General features: G+C 36.4%; 2 protein-coding genes across 3 annotated transcripts in view; both read right to left on the minus strand.

The window, feature by feature from the left end:
- Positions 1 to 2,036, minus strand: part of LOC107583674 (transforming growth factor-beta receptor-associated protein 1) — a 9,754-nt gene extending 7,718 nt beyond the window's left edge. Inside the window, exon 1 of the mRNA XM_016269957.1 lies at positions 1,339 to 2,036. Within this exon, the coding sequence (XP_016125443.1) occupies positions 1,339 to 2,002 (664 nt within the window). The 5' untranslated portion in view covers positions 2,003 to 2,036. The remainder of the gene's footprint in view (positions 1 to 1,338) is intronic.
- A 4,584-nt stretch (positions 2,037 to 6,620) lies between these two features.
- fhl5 (four and a half LIM domains 5) lies at positions 6,621 to 10,172 on the minus strand. Of its 2 annotated transcripts, none has more exons than XM_016269680.1 (6): positions 10,102 to 10,172; positions 9,750 to 9,887; positions 9,061 to 9,235; positions 8,716 to 8,885; positions 7,187 to 7,373; positions 6,621 to 7,056 (listed from the first exon to the last, which is right to left on the minus strand). In XM_016269680.1, exons 2-6 carry the CDS (start codon positions 9,873 to 9,875, stop codon positions 6,905 to 6,907), a joined length of 810 nt encoding a protein of 269 aa, XP_016125166.1. In that variant the 5' UTR covers positions 9,876 to 9,887; positions 10,102 to 10,172; the 3' UTR covers positions 6,621 to 6,904. The 2 variants fall into 2 exon arrangements, with proteins under 2 accessions (XP_016125166.1, XP_016125165.1); XM_016269679.1 differs by having other exon boundaries at positions 9,717 to 9,887.
- Between the last annotated feature and the right edge of the window lie 6,014 nt (positions 10,173 to 16,186).

A 16,186-nucleotide genomic window follows, 5' to 3' on the forward strand; every position in this document is an offset into this window, starting at 1 on the left:
AGTTTGAACTTCCAAAATGCAGTTTAAATGCAGCTTTCAAAGAGCTCTAAATGATCCCAGCCGAGGAAGACGGGTCTTATCTAGCGAAACTATTGATTATTTAAAAAAAAAATTACTATTTATATACGTTTTAACCTCAAACGCTCCTCTTGTCTAGCTCTGCATTTTTCCGGTTCATGACAGTTAGGGTAGGTCTAAAAACTCCCATCTCATTTTCTCCTCCAACTTCAAAATTGTCCTAAATCATCCTACATCGCTGTTTTGCCATTTTTTTGTAAAGGGCATTTGATCTTCTTTGCATGTTCACTTTGTAAATACTGGGTCGGTACTTCTGCAGAAATGTAGGATGTTTTGAAGTTGGAGGAGAAAATGAGATGGGAGTTTTTAGACCTACCATAACTGTCTTGGACCGGGGAAAAAAACAGAGTTCATGCAGAGCTAGACAAGAAGAGCGTTTGAGGTTAAAAAGTATATACGTTGTAAAAAAGTTTTAGAAAATAATCAATCGTTTCGCTAGATAAGACCCTTCTTCCTCGGCTGGGATCGTTTAGAGCCCTTTGAAGCTGCATTTAAACTGCATTTTGGAAGTTCAAACTAGTCGGGGGCACCATAGAAGTCCATTATATGGAGAGAAATCCTGAAATGTTTTCCTCAAAAAACACAATTTCTTTACAACTGAAGAAAGAAAGACATGAACATCTTGGATGACAAGGGGGTGAGTACATTATCTGTAAATTTTTGTTGTGGAAGTGAACTACTCCTTTAATTGAGTTTTCAGTTGTGTCAATTAAATGTGAGGTATTTATCCTAAAATTCCCAAAATTAAATAATTGAAAAAAGGGGAATTAAAAATAAAGAAAAATGGAATTCAGTTAGGCAATAATTTAAATACAGCTACAAACCGACGAACAAAAATATATCAAAAGTATATTAAAGGTAAATTAACTTGCATAATACTGTAGCTTAGATTATCTGGTCTTGGAAAAATGTAATCATGTTAATAAATCTCTTCTGTTTAAATCTTTTCTGAAACTTTGGAGGAGACACATATGAAATTAGAGAAATATCAACAAAAGGCTCCATTTTTTTTTCCTTATTGGGACTTAATATATAATTAATTATTGTGAGTACATTAAATAAAATGTAATGTCATTTTAAGCATGCAGATAAAGGCCTTAAATCACTTGGTATTTCTTTTTCTATTGCACTGGCATATTTTCACACTGTATTTACCTTGTTTTGCCACTTAAAGTTTAAAATGTATTTTATAATTGTAAATAGTCTTTTATTTAGTCTATTATAATTTTATTTTAATTTTATAATTATAAAAATTCTTACCCAAACATCCAGGCCCATTCAAAATGAATTCTCCTTTTCCACATTTGTTGGCAATGATATTTTGCTTTCCCAGGTTATGTGGGAAAAGATCGAGGGTGGTTTGGCTCTGATAGTCATGGAGAAAATATCTGTCACAAGTGGCCACACACAGACACGTCCCATGCACAGCCAGAACCACAGGTTCCTGCGGCAGAGCCACCTGTCTCACACACTCCCATCTGTCCACATGCACCTTATAAACACTCACTGTTTTCCTCTTGGTCGAAGCTGCAATGAGCTCGACGGAATCAGTCTGAACCGCTGATTCACTGACATAAAAGAGTGACACGTTCTGTATTTTCTTCAGGGCAGGAAGGAGTTCCAGGGAGAACATGTTAAGCACCGTGACCGAACCGTCCCAGAGAACTAAGAGATGATTCAGAACAGGGACCACCGTCAGCTGGCCGATTGCTCCGCTTCGGCCCATCTGTCTCTTCCCCACCTCCCGCACTGAAAGGCTTTCTTCAGCGCTCGTGTTATTTACAGTGAGGTACTCAACGACTCCCTCTTTGGTCCCTATATAGAGGTTTTTACCAAAGCACTCCAAACATTGAATGCTGAATTTGTCTCTGCTTTTCCCAGAGGGCATTTTTTGAAAGACTAGCACAGGGTTAAAGACTTTCATGGTTATTTACTCTTAATTTAGGTCTCAGTTGCAAAAATACACCTAAAAATAAATGAGAAACCTAGTACATTGTGCAGAGAAGGAAAACAGCCTTCATTAGCTCAGATATCTACATGCAGTAAAGCTAAATAAAATGAGTAAAGAACGGTCTCACCTCATTAGCCGCCACCTGTCACACACACTCCCATCTGTCCACACACACCTTATAAATGCTCACTGTTTTCCTCTTGGTCGAAGCTGCAATGAGCTCGACGGAATCAGTCTGAACCGCTGATTCACTGACATAAAAGAGTGACACGTTCTGTATTTTCTTCAGGGCAGGAAGGAGTTCCAGGGAGAACATGTTAAGCACCGTGACCGAACCGTCCCAGAGAACTAAGAGATGATTCAGAACAGGGACCACCGTCAGCTGGCCGATTGCTCCGCTTCGGCCCATCTGTCTCTTCCCCACCTCCCGCACTGAAAGGCTTTCTTCAGCACTCGTGTTATTTACAGTGAGGTACTCAACGACTCCCTCTTTGGTCCCTATATAGAGGTTTTTACCAAAGCACTCCAAACATTGAATGCTGAATTTGTCTCTGCTTTTCCCAGAGGCCATTTTTTGAAAGACTAGCTCAGGGTTAAAGACTTTCATGGTTATTTACTCTTAATTTAGGTCTCAGTTGCAAAAATACACCTAAAAATAAATGAGAAACCTAGTACATTGGGCAGAGAAGGAAAACAGCCTTCATTAGCTCAGATATCTACATGCAGTAAAGCTAAATAAAATGAGTAAAGAACGGTCTCACCTCATTAGCGAGAAAGAAAGACATGAACATCTTGGATGACAAGGGGGTGAGTACATTATCTGTAAATTTTTGTTGTGGAAGTGAACTACTCCTTTAATTGAGTTTTCAGTTGTGTCAATTAAATGTGAGGTATTTATCCTAAAATTCCCAAAATTAAATAATTGAAAAAAGGGGAATTAAAAATAAAGAAAAATGGAATTCAGTTAGGCAATAATTTAAATACAGCTACAAACCGACGAACAAAAATATATCAAAAGTATATTAAAGGTAAATTAACTTGCATAATACTGTAGCTTAGATTATCTGGTCTTGGAAAAATGTAATCATGTTAATAAATCTCTTCTGTTTAAATCTTTTCTGAAACTTTGGAGGAGACACATATGAAATTAGAGAAATATCAACAAAAGGCTCCATTTTTTTTTTCCTTATTGGGACTTAATATATAATTAATTATTGTGAGTACATTAAATAAAATGTAATGTCATTTTAAGCATGCAGATAAAGGCCTTAAATCACTTGGTATTTCTTTTTCTATTGCACTGGCATATTTTCACACTGTATTTACCTTGTTTTGCCACTTAAAGTTTAAAATGTATTTTATAATTGTAAATAGTCTTTTATTTAGTCTATTATAATTTTATTTTTATTTTATAATTATAAAAATTCTTACCCAAACATCCAGGCCCATTCAAAATGAATTCTCCTTTTCCACATTTGTTGGCAATGATATTTTGCTTTCCCAGGTTATGTGGGAAAAGATCGAGGGTGGTTTGGCTCTGATAGTCATGGAGAAAATATCTGTCACAAGTGGCCACACACAGACACGTCCCATGCACAGCCAGAACCACAGGTTCCTGCGGCAGAGCCACCTGTCTCACACACTCCCATCTGTCCACATGCACCTTATAAACGCTCACTGTTTTCCTCTTGGTCGAAGCTGCAATGAGCTCGACGGAATCAGTCTGAACCGCTGATTCACTGACATAAAAGAGTGACACGTTCTGTATTTTCTTCAGGGCAGGAAGGAGTTCCAGGGAGAACATGTTAAGCACCGTGACCGAACCGTCCCAGAGAACTAAGAGATGATTCAGAACAGGGACCACCGTCAGCTGGCCGATTGCTCCGCTTCGGCCCATCTGTCTCTTCCCCACCTCCCGCACTGAAAGGCTTTCTTCAGCACTCGTGTTATTTACAGTGAGGTACTCAACGACTCCCTCTTTGGTCCCTATATAGAGGTTTTTACCAAAGCACTCCAAACATTGAATGCTGAATTTGTCTCTGCTTTTCCCAGAGGCCATTTTTTGAAAGACTAGCTCAGGGTTAAAGACTTTCATGGTTATTTACTCTTAATTTAGGTCTCAGTTGCAAAAATACACCTAAAAATAAATGAGAAACCTAGTACATTGTGCAGAGAAGGAAAACAGCCTTCATTAGCTCAGATATCTACATGCAGTAAAGCTAAATAAAATGAGTAAAGAACGGTCTCACCTCATTAGCCTAGAAGCTGTCAGCGTTATGGACGTTTGTTTTTTACTCAAGTGTATTTTGACCTTGCCATGTGACTCTCATCCTGAGAGGAAGTTGGTGTCAGCAGTTTTACTGCTTTTACTCTGGCTCTGAATGGATGGTTGGTTGCACAATGCCAAATGTCTAAGAAAGGCTAGAGACATAAAACCTTTAGTTAAATATTTATTTTATGTGTTTTAAAGTGTATAAAAGGAAGCTAAAACAGCATGCTTGCTTCAGCAAATGCATTTTTATCTCACATGTACTTTTGCTCATGCTATTAGTTGGGATTAGGGTAGGGTTTAGTTTAGGAGTATGTTCATTTAAAATGCAATAGAGCATTAAAATTTTTTTTTCCTTATTGGGACTTAATATATAATTAATTATTGTGAGTACATTAAATAAAATGTAATGTCATTTTAAGCATGCAGATAAAGGCCTTAAATCACTTGGTATTTCTTTTTCTATTGCACTGGCATATTTTCACACTGTATTTACCTTGTTTTGCCACTTAAAGTTTAAAATGTATTTTATAATTGTAAATAGTCTTTTATTTAGTCTATTATAATTTTATTTTAATTTTATAATTATAAAAATTCTTACCCAAACATCCAGGCCCATTCAAAATGAATTCTCCTTTTCCACATTTGTTGGCAATGATATTTTGCTTTCCCAGGTTATGTGGGAAAAGATCGAGGGTGGTTTGGCTCTGATAGTCATGGAGAAAATATCTGTCACAAGTGGCCACACACAGACACGTCCCATGCACAGCCAGAACCACAGGTTCCTGCGGCAGAGCCACCTGTCTCACACACTCCCATCTGTCCACATGCACCTTATAAACATCCCTGCACGCTTCCTGTGTTTATTCCATTACAACAATAATCCACAATCCACATGACTTCAGTCCATCTGTTAATGTTTTATAAAGTCAAATGCTGTGTGTTTGTAGTAAACAAATTCATCATTAAGGAGTCGTGTGGATTATTGTGTTGTTTTTAATCACAATATTTAGATTCTCATTCTGATGGCACCCATGTTTGTTTATTTTCAGATTCATCATGTATTAACTGATTTTTTTTTTCACACAGAACCACGTAGAACCACCATTTTGGCCACAAGAACGAACCTTTCTTAAAAGAAGCATTTTTTTTTTTAAGTGAAATTTTTTTAATATAATCTAAAGAACCATTTTCCACTACAAAGAACCTTTTGTACATAGGAAAGTTTCATGAATGTTAAAGTTTCCTCTATATTTAAGTGTGCACACTACAGTTGAAGCTACCGTCATTTTGAGTGTTTCCACATGACGATACAACGGTCAGGTCGTACAAGTCGGAGCTTTTTAGAAAATGTCAGAGTTTACAAGTTGTAATTACAAGTTCTATGAGGACGTGAATGCTTTTTACAAGTCAGAATCATGTAATTCTGACTTGGCGTGAACGTACCTCTACTCGCTCTATTTTGCCAGCGAAACAGAAAATTACTGAGTGCACCTTTAAAAAATTAAATCAAAATGGGAATGTAGTGGCCTTTAGATCATGTTTGTTTTTGACTGTTTATGCTAAGTAAGTCACAACAAATTAGCAGTTTTCATGCATATTAAATATTTATCTCCAGGGAAAATGAACCAAAATATGAATCACTCATCTTGCTTCCAGAGTCATTTAAGTCATTTATAATCCTTCCCAACTTTCACCTTCTTTATGGTGTCCCTTAATGGATGCATTGTAGTTGTATTTGAAATGCATTTATTCATTCTAAGTATACTACAAATATGATATATTTATGTACTTTTAAAAAAATACCCTGCAAAGGCACTTTTAGTATACTAAACTGGTATACTTGAAGTCTGCTAAATTGAAACAACTAATTTTGTGCTTAATGCACTTTAATTGTGTGGAAGTAGTGCTGTAGTCCAACTGAAGAAGTATATTTGAATGTGCTAAAGTGGAACTATTGCAAGTTTACTTCAGGTATACTTGAAATAACTTGCATTTAAAGACTGATGTTTTTCAAGGATCATACAATCCTCATCAGTAGTGACATTAAAGCACATTTTAGGCTTAATACAAAGAAATGTGCATTGTGCACAAGTAGTACTTTAAATAAAGTTTAATTGTACATTTTATATCAGTATAAAGTTTCGAGCAATATGTCAGAAATTATGTTAATAGATTTGAACTACTTAATATGAAATAAATGTATTTTAAATATATTACTTTCTTACTAGAGGTAGGGGTTGTGCATGATTATGTATCTTTAGACTTAAAAAAGCAGGCAGTAGACAAGAAGAAAACAAAGTTTATTGACCAAAAGTGCATTTCGTGTGACAAACTTTTAACATTTTCAATATTATTCCATGCTGGTTCAGGCTTTATAAAGACAATTGTTTCCAAATCATTGTTGAAAGCTTATTAATCAATACATTAAGCATCCTAATCAGCGGGCTACACAGATAATTAATCTATTCATTGTTCGTGTTTATTCATCATTCCATTTATTTGAGCGGAAACCCAATTCTACATCTATTTTGCCCTCAGTAGCTTTCCTACTATACTTGGACGACTGTGCGGCTCCTGTGGTTGTCTGACCCAGTCGGGTGAGCTCACTTCTCCCTGCCACAGTCAGTGCACAGGATGTCATCTCTCTGGGTGAGGAAGCCACGGCCCACCAGAGACACAGAGCACTGCATACACGTGAAACACTCACTATGCCACTGCCGCTCTTCAAACGAGATGTACTTAGCACCTGCCAAGCCTGGACACACACACACACACACACACACACACATGGTTGTTTTACAGTCAAGTACAATTCTGATGAAATTTTTAATTTCAATTTAGAGGCGTATAAAAATAGCCGCCAGATGTCAAGAATGAAAACATACTAGTAATTGGTTTGGTGCAGCCCACGCATTTCTTGGCGTACAGATTGCTGAAGCAATCCAGGCAGTATGGGTAGTTTTCTCTCGAGGTAAAGCGCTGGCCTGCCAGTTGTCTCTTGCATCCAATGCAAGTGAAACACTCTCGGTGCCAGGGCTTATCCTGATACGTGACACCGCCAGTTGTTATGGCCTACAGAATTGAAAGTGTGGATCTCAGTACAGTATAATAAATGTGCAATATTGTCCAACACTTAAATAGTTCACCCATAAGTGAAAATTCCAATCCAATCCTTGAAAAAATGTAAATATGTCACGTAGTGGCAAATTCATATGAATTTGTATGACGTGATTTGTACGTAAACATTCTCTATTTTTAACTATAAATAAACTGAAAGTGCATGAATGAGAATTGAATTGATAGGATTCACCCACCAATTTGTAATAAATGGGGAATGAAGCTTTCAAGGTTAAAAAAAGAATGCAAAAGCACTATAAAGTATGATAGTAGTAGTAGTCCATTCGATTCATATGCTATATTCCGTGTCTTTGATGGCAAATTATAGCTTTGTTAAGGATTTTAATATGGTTATGGTGATTTTATATGCTTTTTGAATCTTGAAAGATTTTTAACTATAAATAAACTGAAAGTGCATGAATGAGAATTGAATTGATAGGATTCACCCACCAATTTGCCAAAACAGTTTTCCATGCAATTGTAATAAATGGGGAATGAAGCTTTCAAGGTTAAAAAAAGAATGCAAAAGCACTATAAAGTATGATAGTAGTAGTCGTCCATTCGATTCATATGCTATATTCCGTGTCTTTGATGGCAAATTATAGCTTTGTTAAGGATTTTAATATGGTTATGGTGATTTTATATGCTTTTTGAATCTTGAAAGCTCCAACTGCATAAATACATATTTATTTTCTCTCACAAATTTTCTCTTTTCATATTCCACATTTAAAAATAAAGTCATACTGGTTTGGAACAACATGAGGGTGATTAACTTTTGAGTGAACTATAACTTTAATGGACTGTAATCGTTTTTCATACTGAGGCTGAGTCTTTTCATACTGTCTGATTCCTTCGCAAATATATATGACTTACTTTTTACAAGCACAGCATTAGGAGGCAATTTGCTTCCCAAAACCTAACTGCAAATCGTCTATAAGTCTACAAATGATTGTGAATGAATTCATACAAATTAGCCACCAGTTCACCAAAACATAAAATAGTTGCGAGTTGACATGAGTTAGCACTGAAATTCTGTCGTTGTTTACTCATCCTAATGTCATTCCAAACCTGAATGTACTGCTTGTTCTTTTCCATGCAATTGTGCATTGAATGGAGGGCGAAGCGTTCAAGGTTCAAAAAAGACCTTCACAACCTTTCTCTTTGTGTAATCCACATTAGAAAAAAAACATTCTGGTTTAGAGCAATAAGAGAGTGGGTCATTTTTGGGTGAACTGTAACTTGAATAACAGTTTTTCAAATGTCTGATTCCTTCATAAACACACAGTATATGACTTACTTTTTTACAAGCACAGCATTGGTAGGCGAATTGCTTCTCAAAACAAGGCACACAGAAGTAATTGTTATCTTTAGGGATGAAAGACTTGGTTCCTATCGGCTGCTGACAGCGTTGACACAGAAAGCACGTCTCATGCCAGCTGTTGCCTTTGTACTCCATTTTTCGTGATCCTAACACATGAACAGAAGACAACCTTTATAGACTAAGATCCTTCATATTTTATTTGAACTTGATAAACCCCCTATTTTTAATACAAAGAAAAACATGCTAGTAAGATATTTTTAGGAAAATAAATCTAGTTACATTTAATTTCTTCAGAAAATATTCAAATACAAAGAGTTCTACCTGGCATGATAGTCTTCTTGCAGGTGTTACACTTTGAGGAATACTCATGAGAATAGCACTCGGTGCAAAGCATAAGGTCATCTTTAGCAGCAAACGCTTTGTCCACCAATGATCGACTGCATTTGGCACACTTGAAGCAATTTTCATGCCAGTGCCGGTCCTTGTAGGAGAGATCCTTCATTATGCATGCAGAGAAAGTCTAGTTAAAAGCTTGCAAATCTGTTCTGACTCTCTGTCACTCATTATTCTTTAATTAATGGATCCTTTTCACATGTCCAGGGTTCTTAAAAGCAAAAGTAGTCATAGTTGGGTAAACTTCTATATTGGTGAATGGATACTACAACAAATATAATTTGTGTTCCCATTTGATCCAATAGCAAAAGAATCATTTAAAAAAAGATAGTGTTTCTATTATTTTGATTACATTGGTCAGAAGAGAGTTTTGAAATATAATGCCAATGTACTATAACACAAAAGAATAGTCTTCTAAATATGCATTCATTTAAAAAAAATTAAAAATCACATTCTGTAAAAAGGAATTTTGTTCTCTCAAAATTTTTGATTTATGGTTGTATTGCATTAAAAATATTTTTAATTCAATTTCATTTTCAAATATAAATGTGTGAATTATGATGTCAGTAATTGCTTATGCCTACCTTAGAGTTGCACCCAACTGGCAAAGAACATACTTCACAGCAGTTAGCAAACAGATTCTCATAGCATTTTGTGCAGTATTGTGTGTCCTCTTTTAGGATGTATTTTTTTCCCAGCAGAGTGTCCTTGCAGTAATGGCAGTCGAATCGTTCCGTAGACATTGTTGTTTATGTCTTAAAAGCAGTAAACAGAATCGTAAAAATGTTACAACATATCAGGCTAAAGCAATCAGTGAGGTGTTATCCACGAAATACAAACGCCTCTTAAAATAGACACAACATGCTAAAATGATGGTCTCTGCAAACTAGGTCTCTTCCGTGGGATCTTAAAACCAATTTAAGGGATAAAAAGAACAGCCTGCCATCTGTAATAGTGAGTAAAACTCACCTTCAGTGGCTCAATGGGCTTCTGAGGGGCTGCAGGGTGAGATGGCCAGTGATTGAGGTGATGCATTAAAATGAGCCTCTATAAATACGATTGCTCTTATTAGCTGAAATCCCTGGGGAGAATGGCCCAGTTGCTGATCTCTGCACCTTTTATGGGAGTCCAGTCATAACACACGCCTGATGGTCAAGATGATATGTGAATGGTGCCACTGAAATGTTATTCCTTTTGTGTATTCCTAAATCAGTGATTGGACTCTAAGAATATTTGGACAAGTATTTTTTCTTTGCATATTATTCCTGTAAGAGTTATAGAAATAAGCATTTTAGCTAAATGAATTTGTGTCAAATGAATCTTTAACACATTATCTTCACAGTTCCGATGTTTCATGTCTCACGTATCAGTGAAATTAGCGATTGCTCTGTCCTCGGATACCGGATACCTTACTGTATCCACATCTGAGCCCTCAAGCAACTGCTGAAGGCTTAGAGAGAGTTGAAAGCAAATGTTGCAGTGGTTGCCAAGCTTCTCTGCAACCACTAAAATTGCCGTGGATTGATTGGACCTCTGTTTACAAGAACTATGCAGCAATTTCCACCGCTTAACAGGTTTCACACAGGGGGGGTCTGTTAGATATCTTTAATGTAAATGTCATCTAGAGTTGGTTCTTGACATTCACAGTTAAGGCATATACCCAGATAACAGAGAACATTCTCAGTACTTTGGCTAATGTTATGGTGAGGTTCTCTCAAAGTTATGAGCAAACATTCTTCCAGTAACATTAATAGAATGTTCATTCAGAGATATCTGGTCTTCAAAGGGGTCATGAACTGCTTTTGTTTTTTATTTTGTACTGTTCTCTGAGGTCCACTTATGTTATCAAGATTTTTACATAAAAAACATAGTAATTTAGAAGTAATATGCTATTTTCTGTTTTGTTTTGACCCTCCTCATCGGAGCACTCTGTTTGAATAGGTGTGGTGGATTGTAGAGTCGGAAGTAAACGCCCACTGCTATGATTGTCTAATAGTTGTGTATGTTTGGCAGCCTATATCCTTCACAGAGGAACGCTGCTGTGTTTTAGGTTAAAACGCATAAATACTTAGTACATATCAAACGATCTGTAATAACAGACAAAGCAATAGTGATCACGTAATAAAAACAGTTAATCATACTTGTGTGGCGTGACATCGGATCCAATATAGTCAGCACAGCATCGTCGTTTAGTTTCAGTCTTTCTGAAGATACTGCGTTGAATTGTTTGTAAACGAATACACAGTAAAATGAGGTGAACAAACAGTAAGTTCTTACTGATGTGGTCTGGTACTTCATTAAATATAAAGTTCAACAAATAAAGTTTATCGTTTGATTTCTGTGTAGACCTGCATTTGCTGCTCTTGTCATTTACCTGCGTGAAATGGTGGGCGGGGCTAAACAGGCAGTGATGTAGAAGCAGGCATTGATCATCTTCTGCAGAGGCGGAGTTTAGCCACACTGTTACGTCATAAAGTGGCGCATTCCTCATTCCTCAGATGTTTTTTAGTACATTGTTCACAGAGTGTATTCTGAAACGTTTTAGTTGGATGTTTGTCTACCATTTTTTAAATGCTACTACGTGTCTCAGAACTCTCAGAGAACATTGCTGTGAGAGAAAGAATGTTTCCATCATTTTTGCTAAATTATAAAATGGAATGTTCCCTTAACTTTTGCATCACTAAAAAAATGTTTGAACGTATCAAAACTGGACTTTTTTAACATTCAGAAAACATTAAAAAACATTTTCAAAATGACATTTTTTTCTGAAATGTTTTAGTTTGATGTTAATCTAATATTTTTGAAATGTTACTACTTGTTTCAGAACATTCAAAGAACATTCAGAAGTAAAGTTCCCGTAATGTTTCCAAAATATAAAAAGGAATGTTCCTAAGAAACATTTTTAAAACAAAAAAAAACTGAATGTTTTGATCATTCAGAGAACATTCAGAAATAACGTTTACATAACTAAATGGGAACATTAGCAAAACATTCCTAGAACTTTTGTTAGCTGGATATATTAGTGCTGCAACGGAGGATGCATAGGTCAAAACCAGGAAACTAGTTAGCATTTTAGCACTTCTGGTTCCATCAAAGTCAATGGTTTTTTTTAATAGGTTTTTGATTAAATGCCTGAAAACGGGTCTGTGGTTAACACAATCTCACAAAATGTTCACATTTTATTCTACATCATAAAACACATCAGTAATACTTTCGATTTTTTAAGGTTTTACTTGTCTTGAAAAATGTGGTTGCTAACAAGTATCTAAATGGTATCTAAATGGGACTACAGAGGTTGTCACTATTATATTGTAAACTTTTTTCCAAATTTTTTTTCAATAAAGACTAAAAGAGCTGTCATTGTCATACGACCATGGTGTAGTTAACGATTTTATATAGGCTTCATTTGTGAAGATTATGATAAAAAACAAATGTGTAAGAATTAAACTTATTTTAACAATATTCCAAAAACCAATGAAGAAACCTCTCATCACTGCAGCAATCTTTATTTGTAAATATATGGTATAAGGTTGTAAAACGTTTTTTTTTTCTTAATGAAATGTAAGAATTTAAGGCCTACTGTATAACTTTCAAAAGTCAAACTTATTTTAAACTTTCAGCCAAGTTTGCTCTACTATCTTTCATCTGTTTTGTTTACTATAATACTTTTGCAAAGTTCGCAATCATCATATATAAACATTATATGTACAAAACTGTAATAAATCATTTAGTTTGCAGTATTTTACACTTGACACTTGAGCTGCATCCAGCTAATTAAAAATGAGTCTCTGAGTTTGTAGTCATATCATTTATCAAGAGGATAAGGGAAATGATCTCTGTGCAAAAATAGCTCAGAAGATCAGTGGTTAAAGAACTTAATCCATCATGCATGTTCATAGGGAGGTCAGTCTATTAAAGAAAGTAGTGATCAGTGCTACCTCTGTGAGTTTGGGGCTCACATCACCTGTCTTAAACGAATGAACAGAAAAAAACACATTCATTGCTTGGCAATTTATTCAGTGTGATGACAGTCAGTTCGTATGATTCTTCTTTGCAAAAGTGTCTCATAAAGTGAAGTGTCCTGGCTGCCAAAAGTGACAGTTTGGAGAACCGCGTGCCACAATTACGTAACTCTCGACAGCAGTATTTCGAGTCTCATTATCTGTCCTAAGCATTCATGTCTGTCTTTTTGTTCTCTTTACCAGGTGTCAACATGACCTGCTAGATGTTTGAATTGATGAACATCCATCACCAGGGGTTTTAGCTCAGAGCACGGCTGTTGCGACCACTAGATTCATGTCCAACTGCGCAGCTAGCAGCTCGTCTCAGAACAAACAAACATGCACAGACTTTCGGTTGCTAGGCATCCCAGAGCATGCGGCATGTTTGACTGAAACTAGACAAGTGAGTCCAGAGTCAAAAGTGTGTATGTTTATATGTGTTTGTGTGATTAGAGAGATTAGGAGGGGAAATTAGAGGAAATATCTGAATAATAACTGAAATATAATAGATGGAATCTTTGAAAGGAAGTAATCGGGATTACAGCAAAGTAACATTTTTGCGAATATGTCTAAAGTGTCAATTCACTAATATTTCTAGACTTTTTGCCATTTTCATAAAGTGGAGGAATGACAGCAAATGATGGGGAGGTGCGGTCAGAAACATATTCTTCACAAGTTCCTGAACGCAAACACTTTCAGCTATGCTGGATGCGAAAGTGCATTCAGAAATGTATGCATTTGCATTCATTCTACTTCAACAGTCAGTTATCTTCCTTTATAGTAGAGCAATTATTAATGCAATAACAAGCAAGTAGTCAACATTTGTACCTAGCTACCTGAATATTGGCATATCCTATTTAATGGAAGATATATTTGAAATTAATTTTCAAACTTGCCCTTTGAGTAAGTTTGTAACTGTCACAGTAATTCAATAACACAGTTGGCAGTGTTATTGGAGTATTTATTAATATACTGCATGAGCTTTTATTTTTATATTTGTATTTTTCATGTTTATTATTATTTACATGTGTCTATATATATATATATACTGTGTATATATATATATATATATATATATATATATATAGTGGGGAAAAAAAGAATATAGTAAAAAAGTATTTAGTCAGCCACCAATTGTGCAAGTTCTCCCACTTAAAAAGATGAGAGAGGCCTGTAATTTTCATCATAGGTATACCTCAACTATGAGAGACAAAATGAGAAAAAAAAATTCAGAAAATCACATTGTAGGATTTTTTAAGAATTTATTTGCAAATTATGGTGGAAAATAAGTATTTGGTCAATAACAAAATTTCATCTCAATACTTTGTTATATACCCTTTGTTGGCAATGACAGAGGTCAAACGTTTTCTGTAAGTCTTCACAAGGTTTTCACACACTGTTGCTGGTATTTTGGCCCATTCCTCCATGCAGATCTCCTCTAGAGCAGTAATGTTTTGGGGCTGTCGCTGGGCAACACGGATTTTCAACTCCCTCCAAAGATTTTCTATGGGGTTGAGATCTGGAGACTGGCTAGGCCACTCCAGGACCTAGAAATGCTTCTTACGAAGCCACTCCTTCGCTGCCCGGGCGGTGTGTTTGGGATCATTGTCATGCTGAAAGACCCAGCCACGTTTCATCTTCAATGCCCTTGCTGATGGAAGGAGGTTTTCACTCAAAATCTCACGATACATGGCCCCATTCATTCTTCCGTTTACACGGATCAGTCGTCCTGGTCCCTTTGCAGAAAAACAGCCCCAAAGCATGATATTTCCACCCCCATGCTTCACAGTAGGTATGGTGTTCTTTGGATGCAACTCAGCATTCTTTCTCCTCCAAACACAACAAGTTGAGTTTTTACCAAAAAGTTATATTTTGGTTTCATCTGACCATATGACATTCTCCCAATCCTCTTCTGGATCATCCAAATGCTCTCTAGCAAACTTCAGACGGGCCTGGACATGTACTGGCTTAAGCAGGGGGACACATCTGGCACTGCAGGATTTGAGTCCCTGGCAGCGCAGTGTGTTACTGATGGTAGCCTTTGTTACTTTGGTCCCAGCTCTCTGCAGGTCATTCACTAGGTCCCCCCGTGTGGTTCTGGGATTTTTGCTCACAGTTCTTGTGATCATTTTGACCCCACAGGGTGAGATCTTGCGTGGAGCCCCAGATCAAGGGAGATTATCAGTGGTCTTGTATGTCTTCCATTTTCTAATAAGTGCTCCCACAGTTGATTTCTTCACACCAAGCTGCTTACCTATTGCAGATTCAGTCTTCCCAGCCTGGTGCAGGTCTACAATTTTGTTTCTGGTGTCCTTTGACAGCTCTTTGGTCTTGGCCATGGTGGAGTTTGGAGTGTGACTGTTTGAGGTTGTGGACAGATGTCTTTTATACTGATAACAAGTTCAAACAGATGCCATTAATACAGGTAACCAGTGGAGGACAGAGGAGCCTCTTAAAGAAGAAGTTACAGGTCTGTGAGAGCCAGAAATCTTGCTTGTTTGTAGGTGACCAAATACTTATTTTACCGAGGAATTTACCAATAAATTCTTTAAAAATCCTACAATGTGATTTTCTGGATTTTTTTCTCATTTTGTCTCTCATAGTTGAGGTATACCTATGATGAAAATTACAGGCCTCTCTCATCTTTTTAAGTGGGAGAACTTGCACAATTGGTGGCTGACTAAATACTTTTTTGCCCCACTGTATATAAAACAACAAAAGAAAAAAGCTTTTGAAAGTTTATCCTTGAATAAAAAATATAGAACTAAATCAGGTCTCATTTGATTAACACTCTTTTCATAAGAATCAAAAGAAAAGTAAAGAGTCCTAGGGGAGTTTCACAAAGAATTAAAAACGGGTAATACACTTGTAGTAACACAATGCTAGCATCTCTTGCAGTGCAATATTAGCTGCTGACTTGAGCTGGCTTCAACTGAGTTCAGTGCTCCTGTACAGCTGTTAAAGGGTTAGTTCACCCAAAAATGAAAATTAGACTGTGTTTTACTTCCCCTCGAAGCATCCTAGGTGTATATGACTTTCTTCTTTCAGACGAA

The sequence above is a fragment of the Sinocyclocheilus grahami genome, unplaced genomic scaffold (assembly GCF_001515645.1).
Source record: "Sinocyclocheilus grahami isolate Dianchi unplaced genomic scaffold, SAMN03320097.WGS_v1.1 scaffold54.1, whole genome shotgun sequence".
Classification (NCBI taxonomy): domain Eukaryota; kingdom Metazoa; phylum Chordata; class Actinopteri; order Cypriniformes; family Cyprinidae; genus Sinocyclocheilus; species Sinocyclocheilus grahami.

Bases quoted from the DNA above. Each gene is read 5' to 3' on its own strand.
- fhl5 (XM_016269679.1), bottom strand. From the start codon at position 9,875: ATGTCTACGGAACGATTCGACTGCCATTACTGCAAGGACACTCTGCTG. The intron at 9,236-9,716 runs GTAGGCATAAGC...TGCATAATGAAG, and splicing joins CAGTTGGGTGCAACTCTAAG to GATCTCTCCTACAAGGACCG. The intron at 7,057-7,186 runs GTATGTTTTCAT...GTGTGTGTCCAG, and splicing joins CTGCACCAAACCAATTACTA to GCTTGGCAGGTGCTAAGTAC.